The sequence below is a fragment of the Bombina bombina genome, chromosome 3 (genome assembly GCF_027579735.1).
Source record: "Bombina bombina isolate aBomBom1 chromosome 3, aBomBom1.pri, whole genome shotgun sequence".
Lineage (NCBI taxonomy): Eukaryota > Metazoa > Chordata > Amphibia > Anura > Bombinatoridae > Bombina > Bombina bombina.
Window position 1 is genome coordinate 1208327509 of NC_069501.1, and position 15841 is coordinate 1208343349.

General features: G+C 34.6%; 1 protein-coding gene across 1 annotated transcript in view; it reads left to right on the forward strand.

Annotated features, from left to right (window-relative positions):
• Positions 1-15841, forward strand: part of DLG2 (discs large MAGUK scaffold protein 2) — a 2066337-nt gene that overhangs the window by 1934910 nt on the left and 115586 nt on the right. The window contains 1 exon segment of the mRNA XM_053708663.1: positions 1405-1504. Within this exon segment, the coding sequence (XP_053564638.1) occupies positions 1405-1504 (100 nt within the window).

Consider the following 15841-nt stretch of genomic DNA (forward strand, 5'->3'; position numbering starts at 1 on the left):
ATGCAGCAATAGGTAACCAATGAACAAGCTTTAGAGCAGAGACACTATGCCTAATACAAACGTGATATTCACGTTCCGCAACGCTGGCACGCATGACGTCACGTACTCAGAGGGCGTGCCGCCGCCCGAAGCGTACAAATAGCGATAACGGCCCAGCTCCTTACTCAACCCTCTGAAGAAGAAGGATTTATCTACACAAACCTTTGAAACGCGTCAGGGATACTAACTACTTATTTCTTATGTACTTAATTTTAAATGTGTTTTATTTAAATCGTTTTTTAATACCAGTATCACTCCTTGTAGCCAGTCTGCTGGCATATACTTTTTGAGACAAGTGTACTATACCATATTACCTCATTTGGGAAACAGCAACAGCTACATAATACTTCACTACGAAGTCTTATACCTAGATTGGGGCACCTGTATCTCATAGCCATATGTGGAAGGACCCACTAGAGTCCTATATGCCTTATACATACCTCATATAATCTGAGGATGCCAAATGTGAGTGCTATGTGAATCATATTTTTATGCCTAAATTGTAAATAAACTGTATTACACTATATATCCTTTCTTGTCTCCCTGGGTATCTTTACGCTGGAGAAAGTGTATACCAAGACAGAAAAGGTACTCCAAGAGGCTAACTACCAACACAAAGGAAGTACAAGGGATTTATCTACAACCAGAAACATATCCCTGCATACTCCAGGAGGCTTACGAAAACCCAAGAGGCACCACATCTAAATACAAGGAGAAGATTCTACCATCTGTATATACCCCCAGTGCGGCATACTTACCTCATCAGATTGAGGTAATATCTGGTAAGGGTATTACATACCATCTATTTACTGATATCAACTGCTTATGAAGATTTACTACGGACTATATATTGTCTAAAGACTCATATGAACACTGTTTCATAATCTATTCATCATTCTTCAAGTATAATTGATTCTAAAAATCTATCTTTTTTAATATTCTTTTAATTGCTATTATTTTTTTAATAATTAGCTCTAGTTCTCATTCATATTCCCATATACCACCCATATTTTAAATGGATATATAGGCGCTGTATCTACTCTTGTATACACATATATATATATATATATATATATATACCGTATATATATATATATATATATATATATATATATTTCTTTTGTAAATTGTACTTGGTGTCCCTAAAATATTTTCTTATTTAAAACAACATATCATGAAAATATGAAAACAACAGCAGAAGGATCTTAAAAATTTACATTATTTATTTATTTTTTTAAACTATTTTATTGGAAAATGTTTCAGTCACTGTAGTTCTATCCACGTTTACAGACTAGTTTTGTCAGCATGAGTGTGACAACAATTAGACGTCCCTGTTTTTTGCCCCATGCCTTTTCTCCTTCACAGTCATTCAATGACAAGCGTAAAAAGAACCTCATCTTTTCACGAAAATTTCCATTCTACAAGAACAAGGAGCAGAGTGAGCAAGATACAAGTGACCCGGAACGTAAGTAGATACTTGGAGATAATGTCACGTGTTGCACAAAACATATGGGTGGCACGCATGACACGTTCCCTCCCCCACCCTCTCACACATCTAGGCATACAGTGCTGGCAGGCAGGTTAGGCATTGCTACTGTGACCAGTGCTTGAATACAGTCTGGATCCAATGGCTAGATCAATCTATGTAATTTGAATGTTAAAGTTATTTGTCATGACTTTGAATTAATAAATAATAGCTGTGTTTTTCTAGTGACTATAAATTGAAAAAGATAAGGACTTGTGCTACTATGAAGAACTAATCTAGTTGTAAGACAAGGTGAGGGGCTAGGGTGAAAGACTGGAAGAATCAACATTTGAATGTTAATTAAATATTCAAGTATATTCAAGTATCACATTCAATAAAGGGAAAACTAACTTATTTTTGCAAAAAACAAATATAACATTAATTTAGAAAAAAACAGCCAAAATTTAGTTTTTTTTATTAAATGTGCTCATATTTCCAATCATCTCTACTAGAGACAAAACTAAAGGAAGAGACTCTAAGGAAGAAAGGCCCAATAGAGCCTTGGCCTTTGGTAAACTTAAATACATCTCTGGCTAGGTTTTCTTTTTCTTAGTATACGCCAACATTAAACTTTTATAAAGAAGCAGTGGGACATCTTTTCATTGACATCAATACAACTGAAGCCATTTTCCTTTTTAAATCTTGTAAGAAATTCATATGGATTTATAAAAAAAACTGAATTCTTCATCTATACACAAACTTTCTCAAAGCTAAAATGAATTTCAAAAGAAATAAAAGCAGAATTCAAGTAGAGAATCTTGTCTGGCACTCCAGACTTGTGGTGAACACTGACTTTGCTTTTGTTGTCTTTTCATAGTCAGACTTTTGTATTATGGAATTGAACAGCTAAAGATATTAGACAATACTAACTAGTAAGACAGAATTTACTGTTGGTAACAATAAGGTACACTTCAAAAAAATTTTATATTCAGTTCAGTTTTATCAATCATCTCCTATTATATTTTATTCACCAAAAGTCATACAATAAAGACTATGGAAACACTAGCTGACCTGATATATATTAAATATGTTTGTTTGTTTTACAAAACAAAATCAGAATTTTGATTAAAAAATCTTGTGAATTACAAGAGTTTCTTATACAGAGACAAAAAAAAATGACTTTGGAAAATCACAGCAGGCGGGAGAGTAGCAAACTCAGATGATTCATGGATGTTAAACTTTCAAATGTTCCCTTGATAAATGAAGACAATTTCCTTTAAAACAGTTTTCTTCTCCATCAGTGAATTATGTTGTTCTTACAAAAGCATTTCTCACCCATTTTCAATGTTAACGTTTGTGCTGTAGTAAATACAGGACTTTTTCTGTGCTATCACCATCCAAGCACTAAATATTATTGCAGAGATCCCAATTAGTTGTCCAGTCTTTCTTTTTTTTGCCAAATTTGTATTTAGATCCATTTGTGCATATGTGCTTTTTCTATTTACATATTAGAAGTGTTATTATTATTAACATTTATTTACGCAGCACTATACAGAGATAAATTACATTCATTAAGGTACAAACAACTAGCGCTACAATGACAAGTATGTTACATACATTTCACAAACAATACAAAAAGTTCCTTAAAACAGTCATTGATGTTTTCCACACAGTCAGTAGTAGATGCACTTTAATATAAAGTGAGCTACAGTTTGAAGGGCTCTCAATCTTATAATCTAAAGGAGAAAATGATTTACAGAAGGAGGGGGAAGAGAAGACAGAGTCATTGTATTTGTAGTGTGGTGATTTGAGGATAAATGAAATCTGGAGCAGAGGAAGACAACATGGCCCTTTAATTAATTCATTTTAAACACCCATTAGTATGATTTTATGTCAATATGAGCCAAAAAACAAAGTTCAGCTTGTTCAACTATATTGTCGTAGCCTTAGACCTTTCTCATAAACTGCTACAGAGACAGCCATGTTTGATGCTGCATGTTTTACTGTATCAGCCAGTATGAATATGACAGGGGTGGGGAAAGTGCTTAATGATTATCCTTGAACAAGTTTAATTTAAGCAGTCACTTATTAAGTTTGAGGAAGCCTAATAGATTATGTGAAACAAATATAGCTTTCTTGATACAGAATACACAGTACCCCATTCACCATTCCTATTTAGTATTGTCAACTTTTTGCTCCGCAGATTTATGGTTTATAGCTGCGCCTGGTTTGAGTCAGTGGGGCTGAATTATCATTGTCTGGCGGACATGATACGCTGTAGCATATCCGCCAGACATCGCTGAATGCCGACAGCATACGCTGTCGGCATTTAACATTGCACAAGCAGTTCTGGTGAACTGCTTGTGCAATGCCGCCCCCTGCAGATTCACGGCCAATTGGCCGCTAGCAGGCAGTGTCAATGAACCCGATCATATGCGATTGGGCGGATTGATGTCCGCAGCCTCAGAGGCAGTGGGACAGTTAAGGAGTAGCGGTCTTAAGACCGCTGCTTCATAACTGCTGCTTCTGGTGAGCCTGAAGGTTTGCGCGGAAACAGGGGCATCAGGGGCCATTTGGCCCTTGATAAATCGGCCCCTATGTAACCCATTGACCAAGCAAATAAAATTACAGTAAATTGTGCAGTTGAAGCTCTCTTTGTTAGTGAAGGGTTTATTGTTAGTCAAGGGTTTAAATAATGCTCATCAGCTACCTATAGCTAAAGCAACAGTAAGCATACACTTTTATTTTTTTCTAATGAATTGTGGTGCCTTTAATTGTTCCTTGATCACAACTCCTGATGTCAAAGCGGCCTTAAACTAGGTAAATTTTACCTACCAAAGTTTTTCCAGAAACCCCCAACCAATTGCATCTCAGCTCAGACTGTTACCTTTTCCTGCTCAGCAGCTGGTACAGACAATCTGAAGATGCCCTACCCTCTACTTAGACTTACTATTGTGCATTTTCCAGCTTACACTTAACTCCCCTTAGCTTTTGTATGCAGTCTTGCAGCACATGCTCAGATTCCCCTTCCACCCAGCAAGGGTTTTCTATTGAAATTTATACTTTATCTTCAGGTTCCTATCTCAATTGCCAAAGGTTTCATAATTATTTTTATGCTGATAACAACCAAATCTACATCTCTGCTCCCAAATAATCCCCTTCCATGCTATCTCATATCACTAACTTTCTTTCTAATATTTCATCCTGATTGTCCTCACACTACAACAAGCTAAATCTCTGTAAAACTGAGCTCCATATTTCCCCCTTTCTTCCAAAGTCTTGACCTGCCCCCAACTTTCTAAGACTTTTCATAATAACATTGTTACTCCAACCTCTCATGCCTGATGTTTTGGGATTACACTTGACTAAGATTTTTCATTCACTCCTCACATACAGTCTTTGGTCAATTCCTGCCATTTCCACCTTAAAAACATCTCTCAAATTTGCCACTTCCTCGCACACAAAAAAACATTTTTAATCCTCTTTCTCATCATTTCCTGCTTTGATTATCGCAACTCCACCCTCTCTGGTCTCCCTAGCTATTGACTATAACCTCTACAATCAATAATGAATGCCTCTTCTAGGCTGATGTTCATTAAACCTTGCTCCTCATTTGCTGCACCTTTGCCAATTCCTTCACTGGCTTCCTCTAGTCTCCAAAATGAAATATAAAATCCTGACCCTAACATTCAAGGACATCGATAACACTGCCCTCTCCAGATATTCTCCCACATGTCTACTTCATTCTGTTGACCACCTTCTCTCCTCCTTTCTTGTTACCTCTTCATAGGACTTCTCCAGAATGGCCTTTATCTTATGGAACTTGCTGCCTCACTTCACAAGACTCTCCACTAGCTTCAATCACTCCTTAAAGACTTTACTGTTCAGGGATACATATAATGTATGCTAACCTTTTTCATACCTCAGTACCTCTTTTTCTTTTGTCATCCCCATGAACCCCTTTAACAAGTAAGCCTACTAGCCCAGCTGTAATGTTGAACACCTTCATGTAAGGTGATCTGAAACAGTTGGCCACGCTTGGCAATGTTCGATAATGCATTTATATCTAAACATCTGAAAAAAGAAAGTATAATTTCTACTTTCACGTCCCTTTATGTACTTAAAGGCAGCTTTGATATTAAGTGATAGTGATGAAGGAACACTTAAAGGAACACACAATTAATTAGGAAGATCTAAAAGTTCATCCTTAGTGTCCCTTTAATGTTTAAAAAACCCTGTGCAACAGTCCGGCTTATTTTTCCCATATGAAACAAGCAACAAATATTACAAAAAACTCTTCTTTTGTGTCCCTTTTGTAAATTATCTGCTTACAATAAAGCTTACTTCCATGAACGCCACTTTTCCAGAACACACTCACGTTTTCTTAGAATTGTTTTCAGTAGTTTATTTAATAACTGCTGCTTCTGTGCTGCCGCCTATTTTAGTGAACCGTTTCATTTATCACACCCTATGACAGCACTGCTACATTTTGATAAATAGATCTGCAACTACCTCACCAAGCCCACAGCTTATTACCTGAAACTATTTCTTCTCTGCTACATAAACTCTGTTTATGAATTTTTATACATAATAAAATTCTCAATGTTTTATTTATATCTTAAAAGCAATATTTTATGGAAGAAAAACTATCTATCTTATTGTGCTATACTTTCCAGTGGAGACTATCAATGCTTTTTTTTTTAGTTAAAGGGACAGTATACACAAATTTTCATATAACTGCACTATTATAAAGAAGAATATGCACAGATACTGATATAGAATTCAGTATAAAACCTTTTAAAAACTTACTTAGAAGCTCCCAGTTTAGCACTGTTGATGAGGAGAGATTGGCCCACTCACTGAAAGGGGCTGCGGAAACAGGAACATATAAAAAGACCCATTACACAACCAGGAGTCTGTATACATCTAAACCATTGGAGCTTGATTAGGTGTCTTAAAATCAGTACAATGTTAATTAAAAATAAGCAAAACTATAGATTTTTACAAAAACACTCCCAGGCTATATAAATGGATTGTCTACAAAAAATCTAGTGTGCAACGTCCCTTTGCCATTAGTTCTTGGAATAAGGACATTATTGCTAGTTGATTAAGTCAGATCAGGATATGTCTCCCCAAACATCCTTTCAACAAATTCTAGACATATGTTATATATATATATATATATATATATATATATATATATATATATATATATATATATATATATATATATATATATATATATATATATATATATATATATATATAAAAAGACTCTAGCGCCCCATCTTGGACCACACCCAGAATTAAATAAGTACAATCTGTTAAGTATTTGTCAAGGATCAGTTTCCATCAATCAAATATACTTCCCCTCTGCTGTGACAATAAACAAAGGAGGAAGCTTGGGAGGTTCATACTGTTGTTTCCCTTCAAAGCTCTTAAGCAAATTTAAGAGATTATATCATTATTATTACATGTGATGTTTTATTTTTAAATAAACCAACAATGTATGAGAATTTTTGCAATATACTTCCCTGTCTAAGCAAAAAGGCCCAGTTTTAAAATCTATATTTAAATAACAAACTGCTTTCATATCTCCCCTCAGTTCATGCAATTCACTTCGCCAAGCCATGTAAACCGCCAAACCCTCAAATAAAATACTCTAATGTTGGTACAAATATTGCTGTGTATAAAAATAATGATAAAACAAGTTTTTTAAAGTAAACACTTGTTTTAAATATAATGGTACGTTTAAATAGATTAAAGGGATATGAAACCCAAATTTTTCATGATTTAGATATACCATACAGTTTAAAACTATTTTCTTATTTACTTCTATTAACACATTTGTTTCATTCTTTTGGTATCCTTTGTTCAGCAGCAATGTATTACTGGGAGCTAGCTGAGCACATCTAGTGAGCTTATGATAAGAGGCATACTTGCAGCCACCAATCAGCAGTATTGTAGCTCCCAGTAGTGCATTGCTGCTCCTGAAATATGCTTTGCAACAAGGGATGCCAAGAGAATGAAGCAAATTAGGTACTAGAAGAAAACGGAAAGATGTTTAAAATGACATGCTCTGTCTGAATCATGAAAGTTTTATTTTGACTTTTATGTCCCTTTAAATGACCCTTTCATTTTCTCCATTGCACATGCTCACTCCCAGAACAGTAGATTGCATGCATACACATTCAATTGCAACAAATGCACTTGCTTGGAACTGATTGAAGTGTATTTGGTGAGCTAGAGAGTTGCTTGAAATGGTCATTGATATTATTTAGCACTACCATTTTACTAAAGAACTGCATTGTAATAATATTACTTTAACTATGTGTTTAACCCAGTTGTACAGGTTAAACACATAGCATTACATGGCTGCTAGTTTTAAAATTACATCTTCTAACTTTCAACTATAATGGCACCAGAGATCTCTTTAATGCTCAAACTCCGAACTGACGCCAAAGCTGCCTTATGCAGAGGGAATGTAAAATATTTTCATATATTATATATAGAGCTTTTGTATTTGACGGCAACTGTTTTGGTCTGGACATCTATGAATATGTTCTGTTGGAAATGGAGAATGAGTATTATGTGTATTTTTTTGCGGTTTAAAATAGTCCGAATTTTCTAAAAAACTGAACTTTCTGTCCTGTTCCTGTGCCACAGATGAAGCATCTAAGGGCCACATGTGACCCTTAGTCTTCCAGTTGTCCAGCTCTTAACCTTTATATAAAAATAGTATAACAAATTAATGTAACATATAGTGCAGTGTCTTCCACCAAAGTTAATACCTTGGGGTAGATTTATTAAATGTCGGGCGTACATCGATAAATGCCAACAGCATATGCATTTATCATTGCACAAGTATTTCTGGTGAAATGCTTGTGCAATGCCGCCCCCTGCACATTCACGGCCAATCGGCCGCTAGCAGGGGGTGTCAATCATCCTAATCGTATCCAATCGGGATGATTGCTGTCCAAGGAGCAGCGGTCTTGCGACCGCAGCTTCTTAACTTAAGTTTCAGGCGGACCTGAAACTTCATGGTTAGTTTTCAGCATCCGTCCCTTGATAAATCTACCCCCTTACGTTTAAAATCCCCCAGAAAAAAAAGTATATTTCAGTCTTGTTCTGCAGCTAGATTTGCTTCATGGTCACAATTATTGCAAACAGTAATGTTTCTGAATGTTTTTACTTAGATTTCTATCAAATTTAAAACTTATTTTCAATGTAAAGCTGGGATCCAGACTTTATTTTATCACGGTCTGTCATAGTAGTATCCATTTCAACTCCACTGACCTCTTCCTTCCTCTTCTGTGGCTGTTCTTCCTCTTTCATTGCTCACTCTCTGGGGACTGCTGTGCAGGACATCCCCGGATTAGGTGACGACGGGTATGGAACAAAGACTCTGAGTAAGTTTCCAGGAATGGTCACTATAACATTTTTATTCTGTTTATTTTTTTATTCTGTTTTTTATTATTATTATTATTATTATTATTATTATTATTATTATTAATATTAAAGATATTTTTATTATGATTATTATAATTATTTATTTTTTTTAATCCTAAAAAACTTCTGCTCCTAGCATGCACAGAAAAAAAATATTATTTGTTGCCCAGTTGGGAATGCCAACAACATATGCTTTAAAGCGCATTGTTATGCATGAACTATGCGTAAAACCAACATTTTGTTTGTGTTCTGATGCTGTTTTCTGTTTTATTAAAGCTTTGTGATGTCCATGTTATATAAATACATTTTGTTCTGAGAAGGCTTTGTGATTCGCTAAACATGAGTTCAGTAGTTGTTGGGTCCGTAAATGGCTACATAAGTATAAATTGTAATGAATTAAATGTCAGATTTTATGAGGGTGGTGGTTTCAAATATGTTTATTTTCTGGAAAGCTTTTCGAATTGTAGTTTGACATTATCCCATATGTAGTTTTGAAATTTAATGTTAAACTAAAAAGAAACTAAACTGAATAATGTTCCACTAAATTCTAAACTTAACCCTTTGAGTGCTAATGATGTCTCTGAGCCATCACACAGTTTCCCACTCTGGTGCTAATGACGGCTCAGAGCCGTCACTAGCACTCTCCCACCTTGAGGGAGATCTGGGGGCTCCCACCCGCTCCTACCCCGGCGATCGTGCCTGTAGAGTGACAGGCATCACCAGGGCTTCCCGTTTTGCGTGGTGACGTCACGCGCAATAACGTGATGACGTCACTGCGCAATTTTATATATACTTAACAATGTTAACTTAACAATGTTAAGTATAGGAGCAGGGGGCATGCTGCTTAGAAGCCTGTATCTCAGGCACCTAAGCAGCTACAGACCCCCAAGACCCACCATCGAAAAGGTAATCGCCTAACCTTTCCAACAGTGGGGGTCTGAAAAAAATTTAAAAAAAAGTTAAAAAAAAAAATTGTTAAAAAAAATAAAAAAAACGTTAAAAAATCTTAGCACCCAGGTGAGAAAGTGCTTAGCACTCAAAGGGTTGGGATACTAAACCTAATTTTTTTCTTTCATGATTCATATAGAGCATGGAATTTTAAGCAACTTTCTCATTTACTCCTATTATCAATTTTCTTTTTTTTCTCTTGCCATCTTTAATTGAAAAAGCAGGAATGAAAGCTTAAGAGCCGGTCCATTTTGGTTCAAAACCTGGGTAGCACTTCCTGGTTGGTGGCTAAATGTAGCAAACCAATCAGCAAGCTCTATCCAGGTGCTGAACCAAAAATGAATTGACTCCTTACCTTACATGCCTGCATTTTTAAATAAAGATAGCAAGAGAACGAAGAAAATGTGATAATAGGTGTAAATTAGAAAACTGCTTAAAATTCCATGCTCTATCTGAATCATGAAAGAAAAAAATGTGAGTTTGGTATCCCTTTAAGGTGTCAAAAAGCCGCATTCGTTCAGATAATAAGGATTTCTTTGTTAAAAATAATAGATCCACAGACATAGATGTATTAAATACCTTTTCTGTTAATGGCACAATGCAGTCAAATTATACACTTAAAGGGACATGAAACCCCAAATTTTTCTTTCATGATTCAGATAGAGAATATCATTTTTAAAAAAAGTTTCCAATTTACTTTTGTCATCAAATTTGCTTCAGTCTCATGTTATTCATTGTTGAAGAGATATTTAGATAGGTAGCGTGCACATGTCTGGAGCACTACATGACAGGACATAGTGCTGCCATCTAGTGCTCCTGCTAATGTATAACATTGTTGCAAAACTGCTGCCATATAGTGCTCCAGACGTGCACACTCCTGAACTTACCTGTGCACACTACTGAACTTACCTTCCTTCTTTTCAACAAAGGATAAAAAAACAAAGAACATTTGTTTATAGAAGTACATTGGAAAGTTGTTTAAAATGGTTCTGTCTGAATCATGAAATAAATGTTTTGGGTTTTATGTCCCATTAAAGAGACATTAGTCGAATAGAGAACATGCAGCAATATAGAGCCTGCATTGTTGTCATGGAAATGTTGTATGGGATTTTGTGTCTTCCACATTCATGCAGCCACTGAGATCCTGCAGCTACAGCGTTCTGTTGTTAGCCTTTCCATATCCATCATTGCATTCTTCTCATGCATTCAAACGGAATCTGTTGACAATGTTGCATGCACCATTGCTGCAACCACAATATTTTCATCAGTTCATAAGAACCTTGGATACAGACACATAGGGGCCAATTTATCATGGCCTGAATGGGGCCAAATACATCTGTTTCTGCACGAGCCTTTAGGCTTGCCGGATACAGGAGTTAAGAAGCAGCGGTCTCCCTAACTCCTGAACGGAGGTGGCGGACAGCAATCCGCCCGATGGCATATAATTGGGTTGATTGACACTTCTGCAGGGGCCGGCATTGCACAAGCAGTTCACCAGAACTGCTTGTGCAATGATAAATGCCAACAGCGTATGCTGTCGGCATCTATCGGTGTCTGGCGGACATGATCGCTAAAACGGATCATGTCCGCCAGACAGATGATATATTGGCCGCTAAGAATGATTGGTGTACATGCTTCTTCAAATACATGGTAGATATGGACCAATCAGAGGTGATTAAACACTAAACATATTTTATGAGCATAGTATTGAAGTTATTTCCCACCTTCCTCTAGTCATGGGTATTATGGGTAGTATTTTACTACATTCCAGAACTGATATGTGTGCGCATGTGCAGCAACACTCCTTCAGATACCTGCAGTGAAACCTAGGTTCCAAAATGGCAGCACCTATGATTAGATGGAGGTACATGAAATGTATTTAGTGTTTAGTGTCTATTTAAGTATGTTCCAATGCTGGTGTGTGCAGTAGACAACAATTTAAAGTAATCATGGAGCTGAATAGCCCCATTTTTTATTACTGCTTTAATGTCCCTTAAAGCATATACCAGAGTTTTATTTTATGGAACAACTGTTTGAGAAGTTGTTTTGCTCCAGACTCCAGACTTGAAGGGTCTAGGTCAAGAGATGTATGCATTGGCATTTAAGTATTATTAAATATAAAAAAAATAAAACTCATAAGGATCATATTGCCCCCAAAATGCCTAACAAGTTTTAGTTGTACCAATGGGTTGTTGCCTTTTGTAGATTATATCATCTTTTAAAACTGACAAGAGAAGTATAATTAGTTTTGAATTTAAAAAAAAGTTAATCCAGGTAAATAAAAAAACATTCTGTTGATCCCTTAAACATAATTACATTTCTGTACCCAAGTATCATGTTGTGTCATTAGGTGCAAATCTGTATCATAAAGCTGTACTTATAATATAGTATGTTTCTACAAAAAGATGTTATCCATATGAGACAAGCATCAGTAGAGCTGTGGTCATATTTACTTATAATATAGTATGTTTCTATAAAAAGATGTTATCCATATGAGACAAGCACTCAGTAAAGCTGTTGTCATATTTACTTATAATATAGTATGTTTCTATTAAAAGAGGTTATCCATATGAGACAAGCACTCAGTAGAGCTGTGGTCATATTTACTTATAATATAGTATGTTTCTATAAAAAGATGTTATCCATATGAGACAAGCACTCAGTAAAGCTGTGGTCATATTTACTTATAATATAGTATGTTTCTATAAAAAGAGGTTATCCATATGAGACAAGCATCAGTAGAGCTGTGGTCATATTTACTTATAATATAGTATGTTTCTATAAAAAGATGTTATCCATATGAGACAAGCACTCAGTAGAGCTGTGGTCATATTTACTTATAATATAGTATGTTTCTATAAAAATATGTTCTCCATATGAGACAAGCACTCACTGAGCTGTGGTCATATTTACTTATAATATAGTATGTTTCTATAAAAATATGTTATCCATATGAGACAAGCACTCAGTAGAGCTGTGGTCATATTTACTTATAATATAGTATGTTTCTATAAAAATATGTTATCCATATGAGACAAGCATCAGTAGAGCTGTGGTCATATTTACTTATAATGTAGTATGTTTCTATTAAAAGAGGTTCTCCATATGAGAGAAGCACTCAGTAGAGCTGTGGTCATATTTACTTATAATATAGTATGTTTCTATAAAAAGATGTTATCCATATGAGACAAGCACTCACTGAGCTGTGGTCATATTTACTTAAAATATAGTATGTCTCTATAAAAAGATGTTATCCATATGAGACAAGCACTCAGTAGAGCTGTGGTCATATTTACTTATAATATAGTATGTTTCTATAAAAATATGTTCTCCATATGAGACAAGCACTCAGTAGAGCTGTGGTCATATTTACTTATAATATAGTATGTTTCTATAAAAAGATGTTACCCATATGAGACAAGCACTCAAGTAGAGCAGTGGTCATATTTACCTTATAATATAGTATGTTTTCTATAAAAAGATGTTTCTCCATATGAGACAAGCCACTCCAGTAGAGCTTGTTGGTCATATTAACTATAAATATATTATGTTTCTATAAAAAGATGTTATCCATATGAGACAAGCAACTCACTGAGCTGTGTTCATATTTACCTTATAATTTATTAAGTTTCCTATAAAAGATGTATCCATATGAGACAAGCATCTTAGAGCTGTGGTCATATTTACTTATAATATAGGACAAGCACTCAGTAGAGCTGTGGTCATATTTACTTATAATATAGTATGTTTCTATAAAAAGATGTTATCCATATGAGACAAGCACTCAGTAGAGCTGTGGTCATATTTACTTATAATATAGTATGTTTCTATAAAAAGATGTTATCCATATGAGACAAGCACTCAGTAGAGCTGTGGTCATATTTACTTATAATATAGTATGTTTCTATAAAAAGATGTTATCCATATGAGACAAGCATCAGTAGAGCTGTGGTCATATTTACTTATAATATAGTATGTTTCTATAAAAAGATGTTATCCATATGAGACAAGCACTCAGTAGAGCTGTGGTCATATTTACTTATAATATAGTATGTTTCTATAAAAAGATGTTATCCATATGAGACAAGCACTCACTGAGCTGTGGTCATATTTACTTATAATATAGTATGTTTCTATAAAAAGATGTTATCCATATGAGACAAGCACTCAGTAGAGCTGTGGTCATATTTACTTATAATATAGTATGTTTCTATAAAAAGATGTTATCCATATGAGACAAGCACTCAGTAGAGCTGTGGTCATATTTACTTATAATATAGTATGTTTCTATAAAAAGATGTTATCCATATGAGACAAGCACTCAGTAGAGCTGTGGTCATATTTACTTATAATATAGTATGTTTCTATAAAAAGATGTTATCCATATGAGACAAGCACTCAGTAGAGCTGTGGTCATATTTACTTATAATATAGTATGTTTCTATAAAAAGATGTTATCCATATGAGACAAGCACTCAGTAGAGCTGTGGTCATATTTACTTATAATATAGTATGTTTCTATAAAAAGATGTTATCCATATGAGACAAGCACTCAGTAGAGCTGTGGTCATATTTACTTATAATATAGTATGTTTCTATAAAAAGATGTTATCCATATGAGACAAGCACTCAGTAGAGCTGTGGTCATATTTACTTATAATATAGTATGTTTCTATAAAAAGATGTTATCCATATGAGACAAGCACTCAGTAGAGCTGTGGTCATATTTACTTATAATATAGTATGTTTCTATAAAAAGATGTTATCCATATGAGACAAGCACTCAGTAGAGCTGTGGTCATATTTACTTATAATATAGTATGTTTCTATAAAAAGATGTTATCCATATGAGACAAGCACTCAGTAGAGCTGTGGTCATATTTACTTATAATATAGTATGTTTCTATAAAAAGATGTTATCCATATGAGACAAGCACTCACTGAGCTGTGGTCATATTTACTTATAATATAGTATGTTTCTATAAAAAGATGTTATCCATATGAGACAAGCACTCAGTAGAGCTGTGGTCATATTTACTTATAATATAGTATGTTTCTATAAAAAGATGTTCTCCATATGAGACAAGCACTCAGTAGAGCTGTGGTCATATTTACTTATAATATAGTATGTTTCTATAAAAAGATGTTATCCATATGAGACAAGCATCAGTAGAGCTGTGGTCATATTTACTTATAATATAGTATGTTTCTATAAAAAGATGTTATCCATATGAGACAAGCACTCAGTAGAGCTGTGGTCATATTTACTTATAATATAGTATGTTTCTATAAAAAGATGTTATCCATATGAGACAAGCACTCAGTAGAGCTGTGGTCATATTTACTTATAATATAGTATGTTTCTATAAAAAGATGTTATCCATATGAGACAAGCACTCACTAGAGCTGTGGTCATATTTACTTATAATATAGTATGTTTCTATAAAAAGATGTTATCCATATGAGACAAGCACTCAGTAGAGCTGTGGTCATATTTACTTATAATATAGTATGTTTCTATAAAAAGATGTTATCCATATGAGACAAGCACTCAGTAGAGCTGTGGTCATATTTACTTATAATATAGTATGTTTCTATAAAAAGAGGTTATCCATATGAGACAAGCACTCAGTAGAGCTGTGGTCATATTTACTTATAATATAGTATGTTTCTATAAAAAGATGTTATCCATATGAGACAAGCACTCAGTAGAGCTGTGGTCATATTTACTTATAATATAGTATGTTTCTATAAAAAGATGTTATCCATATGAGACAAGCACTCAGTAGAGCTGTGGTCATATTTACTTATAATATAGTATGTTTCTATAAAAAGATGTTATCCATATGAGACAAGCACTCAGTAGAGCTGTGGTCATATTTACTTATAATATAGTATGTTTCTATAAAAAGATGTTATCCATATGAGACAAGCACTCAA